The sequence below is a fragment of the Chiloscyllium plagiosum genome, unplaced genomic scaffold (genome assembly GCF_004010195.1).
Source record: "Chiloscyllium plagiosum isolate BGI_BamShark_2017 unplaced genomic scaffold, ASM401019v2 scaf_8226, whole genome shotgun sequence".
In the NCBI taxonomy this organism is placed as follows: domain Eukaryota; kingdom Metazoa; phylum Chordata; class Chondrichthyes; order Orectolobiformes; family Hemiscylliidae; genus Chiloscyllium; species Chiloscyllium plagiosum.
Genome location: NW_025214265.1, coordinates 19,966 through 25,355, shown reverse-complemented (window position 1 = coordinate 25,355; position 5,390 = coordinate 19,966). Strand labels below are relative to the sequence as shown.

At 45.4% G+C, this 5,390-nt stretch overlaps 1 protein-coding gene across 1 annotated transcript in view; it reads left to right on the top strand.

The window, feature by feature from the left end:
• Positions 1 to 5,390, top strand: part of LOC122547850 (SCO-spondin-like) — a gene marked incomplete at both ends in the record, with an annotated part of 35,562 nt that overhangs the window by 14,543 nt on the left and 15,629 nt on the right. The window contains 3 exons of the mRNA XM_043686420.1: positions 851 to 1,088; positions 1,852 to 2,001; positions 4,268 to 4,408. Of these exons, the coding sequence (XP_043542355.1) occupies positions 851 to 1,088; positions 1,852 to 2,001; positions 4,268 to 4,408 (529 nt within the window). The remainder of the gene's footprint in view (positions 1 to 850; positions 1,089 to 1,851; positions 2,002 to 4,267; positions 4,409 to 5,390) is intronic.

Sequence of the window (5,390 nt, the reverse complement as noted above, 5' to 3'; positions counted from 1 at the left end):
GTTCCCTGGATGCTGCCTGACCTGCTGCGCTTTTCCAGCAACGCATTTTCAGCTCTGATCTCCAGCATCTGCAGACCTCACTTTCTCCTTCAACATATTGTCTAGCTAACACTACTTGTTAAAGTTAACCTGAGAATGTAACTTTTAAAAAAAGGTTTTGTGATTTTCACATGAAAGAAGTGAAACTATCATGATGTTCGAACAGATGAAAGCCTCAACAAACAATCAAGGTATTTTTCAATGTATAATTTCAGTTACATCACACTGTAAATATTTGCTATAAATTCTGTGCCTTACACCTGTGTCTTCCACAACCACCTGATGAAGGAGTGTCGCTTCGAAAGTTAGTGCTTCCAAATAAACCTGTTGGACTATAACCTGGTGTTGTGTGATTTTTAACTTTGTTCTCCCCAGTCCAACCCCGGCATTCCCAAATCTTGATTAGTCAGGGTATTGAGGGTAAGGACTCTCAACTCAGAAGGCATTGGATTCACAGTCATCATTAGAATCTTAATTCCAGATTTTTATTGAATTCCAATTTGCCTTGGCGGGATTTGAACCCAGGACCCCAGAATATTACCTGGGTCTATAAATTAATAACGTAGTGATAATACCACGAGGCCATTTCCTCCTCACCTCTTGTTTCACACAGATGTGAAATCTGGATTCAGGAAATCCTAGGTCACTTTGTCTCTCGGGGTGAAGTCCAGGTTTACTCTCTAACCTGTCCATGTTCAGGTCAGTGCCCCTTGGGCTGACAGGATGTGGTGTTCACTGGAGCTTCGTGTCTGGGGAGGAGGGGATGGTTTTGATTCAGTTGGTGATGCTAACCTGCCTGGTTCTGGTGTAGGTTTGTGATGGAGTCAATGATTGCAGAGACAGCTCAGAGAAATCTAGTGGGATTCCCTCGGATGAGTTGAATTGTGGGAAATGGTCTCCATGGGGATTATGGAGCCAATGCAGCCAGAGCTGTGCAGCTGGAATACAGACTCGGGAGCGAGTATGTGAGACATCATCAACAGACCTACTCAAGGAGTGCAGAGGCCACAAGACACAGACTCAACAGTGCTTCAGCCAGGCCTGCCCAGGTAGACCCCATCCCATGTGGGCGAGAGACTAGGGGGAAGGGGAGGGGGTTGGTGATGGGGAAGATGGGAAATTGGGGGTGTGGCGGGGGCAGGGTAGGGGAATGTGGGTGTGGATGTGTGAATGGGGATGGGAGAAAGGAATCATGGAGCCTTGTTTCTGAAGGGTGAGGATGAGATTAGGGTGGGTGGGGGTCACTGGAGAGGGGAAGCAGTGGGAGTCAGGTGGGGGTGGGCTCCATAAGCATCCACTCCCTCCACTACCAACACTCAGTAGCAGCAGTGTGTACCATCTACAAGATGCACTGCAAAAATTCACCAAAGATCCTCAGACAGCACCTTCCAAACCCATGACCACTTCCATCCAGAAGGACAAGGCCCCCACCTTCTCAAGGGGCAACTAGGGACGGGCAGTAAATACTGGGCCCAGCCAGAGACACTCACGTCTCACGAATGAATTTGAAAAATGCTGCTGACCATTACTCATTTGTTTTGGTGCTAGATTTCTCATTCCTTGTACAGCCTGAGGTCCTGGGTTACAGTCTCCTTGGTCCTCACCTTCCACATCTTCACTGAAGTAATACAGTGCAGTAGGAGGCCTTTCAGTCCATTGTGCTTGTACTGGCTCTGTTCCCTAGTGCCAGTCTCCTGCCTTTTCCACATAGCTCACTGTGTCCCTACAATCCCCACCCCCATGTCTAGCTCTGGTCAGGGTGTGTTTCTCTGTTTGTTCCGCTGCCTGCCTGACCTTTTCATCTTGCTGCAGTCGATGGGGAGTGGACAGACTGGACGTCATGGTCAAACTGTAGCCACCACTGTGAGGGTGTTGTGATTCGCCACCGTGAGTGTGTTGGCCCAACAAATGGAGGGAAACAGTGCCAGGAGCTGCCAGGCTCAGGCAGTCACATGGATATCAGTAAGTGCTCTCTGATTGGACAGCTCAGTCACCGCATTTAGAGGAACAATGTCATTCAATCCCATGACTCAAACTAAGACACTCAGGATAGGGGTTCAATTCCCATCACTGCATTTATAAAGGTAGCCTCTTTAAGGGGCTGTTGTGGCACTTTTATAGTGTCCCTACCTCTCGACCAGGAGACCTTTGTTCAAGTCCCACCTGTTCCAGAAGTGTGTTACAATGTCTCTGAACATAAAGGCAGTCTCAGTGACCATGAACCTAATATCAATTATTGTAAAATCCTATCACCAGGCTCACAACGTCCTTCAGAGAAGAAAATCTGCCGTCCTTATCCGGTCTGGCCGAGACATGACTCCAGACCCACAGCAACCACTTTCTGAAATGACTGAAGGAGACACACGGGTGTAACGAGTTCACCAATACCCACTCAGGGGCAACCATTCTCAAATACCAAAAACAAATACTTTAAAATTTTCAATGGGTTTTATCCGACCTGTGAATGGCCAAGAAATCTGATCTTGACAAACCATTCCTGGTAGGAATGGGTATCTCCCTGAGCCATGGGAAATAACTGATGTGGGCAATGGCACCAGATTCTGAGAGTTTGGGAAGGAAAAGGTGATCGCAGATGGAATGGGAGTTTGCCAGTCCAATGGGTGAAGGGTTAGTATTCGCAGGGAGTTGTGATGTCAGTGGGGGATAGGAGTGAAGGAGTGAAGCTGTTCCCCATGTCAGCTCACATGGAGGCCAGCAGGGGGAGCTGGCTGACCAACACACTGGTGGCAGTAGGATTGAGGGAATGGTGAGGGTGAGGATTGTGACAATACTGTGGCTTTAAGAGGTATGTTTTGTCCTGATTTCTTTTAGAGAGACATTGGTGGACAGGTGATGAGCAGTCTATGAAAAAATAAAAAAAAGTGAAGCCTTGTTTTTTTTAAAGCTGGAACAATAGAAGCAGCCTGAGTGGGTGATGTCAAGATCTCTCTGATCTTCAGCAGTTAAGGTCTCAGCAGTGTTTGGAAGGCAGTGAACCTCTCCCAGCTGCGACACTCTCTCTCTCTCTCAGAATTGTCTTTAGATGTTCTTTCCTATTAGATTGGAGAATTGCACGTGAGGCAATCTATTTTCTGAATTTAACTTTTGTTAAGGATATGTTCAGGGGATGTTATTGTATTGGAACAGCTATCATTATTCTGTTAAGGTTTCCAATAGAGTTGTGTTATTTCAAGTTCTTCTTTCTCTTGTTGTATTTTAACAATGGCATTTAAAGAAATTCTGTTTTGCTTAATGTTGAGAAGTTTGACCAATCAAATTGTATCTGGAATACAGTACCTGACATTTACTTTAAAATAAGGAAAAGTTAGGGTCTACCTTCTTAATATATTTTGAGGGGGTCTGGTTTGGTCTGCTCTATAATGAGTTCCTGAACAAATTAAGCTCAGCGGGGATGGGGGAGGTAGGAGAGAAACAAGACACTGAGGTGATGTCAGGGCTGGGGTAGGGGCTAGTTTGACTCAGGTGGGTTTTGTGATTTGCAATGATTACGATTGGCAGTAAATATGAAAATATTTTACCTGACACAGCCTGTCTAACTCCAACTCCCTGCACTAAGGGAAAGAATTCAAATTAAGTTTTATTGGCACGTGAACTCAAATATCGGGATACATGAGTACAGTCGCCTTTCTTAGTAGAAAAATAAAGAAATGAAGGTAAAAGCTGAGTATTCCAGTCCTTGTTTAGCCTTGAGCCTGCAGACACTCCCTGTTGGCCTTTCTCCATGAAACCCAGAGTGCAGCATCTGTAGGCCATGTCTCAGGAAGGACTGCCATGCTCAACCTTTGGCACGAGCTGAACATTTGTAGGAAATAATTCTAATGCTTCCATCCCAATATACTTTCCCATCTTCATTCATTACTGACATTCACTTCAATTCCCTCTCTCTCATCTGACCTTGATTCCCTATAATTCCTGGTTGAGTCTCTGTGCTTTCTACAAGAAAGACAGATATGAATGTATTCAGTGTCTCTGCCATTTCCAATTCCCCATTAGAAAGTCTCTGGTCTCAACCTCTCAGAGTTAACATTTACTTTAGCCACTCTCCTCTATTTTTCATACCAAACAAAGCGCTTACAGTCCAGTTTATTATTGATTGGCTTTTATTCTCAGTCAGTTTACTCCCTCATTATCAGGGTTTGCTGAGTTCATCTCTGGGTGTGATGATTTGATGCTGTCACTGGCTTTAATTCCTGCCCCATTTCTGCAGCTCCATGTAATTTAGATGATTGTCCAAGCGTCCAGCATTGTCCTGGGGAACTGGTGATGCGGGACTGTGCAACCTGTCCTTTGACTTGTGCAGAACTGAGCACGAACAGCAGCTGCTCTGGTAAAGGAGGCTGTTTCTCAGGTATGTTTTCGGGGAGATCATCACTAGAGGAATGAGACAAAATCATCGAGAATGAACGTCAGGCAGGTGACACCTTATTCTGCCTGACTGATAACTCATCCTGTGAGACATATTGTTGTTTTGATTTGTTAAAGACAGTATCAATTTAAGGTTTTTCTGTGTGTGTGTGCGCGTACGTGTGTGTGTGTGTGAGAGAGGTAGTACTAATGTGCGTCTTGTGTGTGCGTACGTGTGTGTGTGTGAGAGAGGTAGTACTAATGTGTGTCTGTGTGTATCTGTGTGAACCGTGGGTTTATCGGTCTGTTTGTGATGGAATTGGTGTGTCTTATAAAGTGTATGTGAGACTGCACCTCTTTGTGTGTCCCCATGTGAGTCAGCATCTCTGTGTTTTTGCTCATGTATTTGTCTGTGTTTCAATGTGTCTGGTGTGTGTGTATATGCGTGTGTGTGTATCTGCCTGTGTGTGTCTGTGTAAATAGAACATAGAACATAGAAAAGTACAGCACAGAACAAGCCCTTTGGCCCACGATGTTGTCCCGAGATTTAATAACTTACGCACCCCCCAACTCACTGCTATCCATGTGCATGTCCAGCAGTCGCTTAAATGTCCCCAATGACTCTGCTTCCACCACCACAGCTGGTAACGCATTCCATGCATTCACAACTCTCTGCGTAAAAAACCTACCTCTGACGTCTCCTTTATACCTTCCTCCTAATTTCTTCAAACTATGACCCCTCATACCAGTCAATCCTGCCCTGGGGAAAGGTCTCTAGCTATTGACTCTATCTATTCCTCTCATTATTTTGTACACCTCGATCAGGTCTCCTCTCTTCCTCCTTCTCTCCAGAAAGAAAAGTCTGAGCTTATTCAACATTTCTTCATAAGGCAAGCCCTCCAGTCCAGGCAGCATCCTGGTAAACCTTCTTTGCACCCTCTCCAAAGCCTCTGTATCTTTCCTATAGTAGGGCGACCAGAACTGGA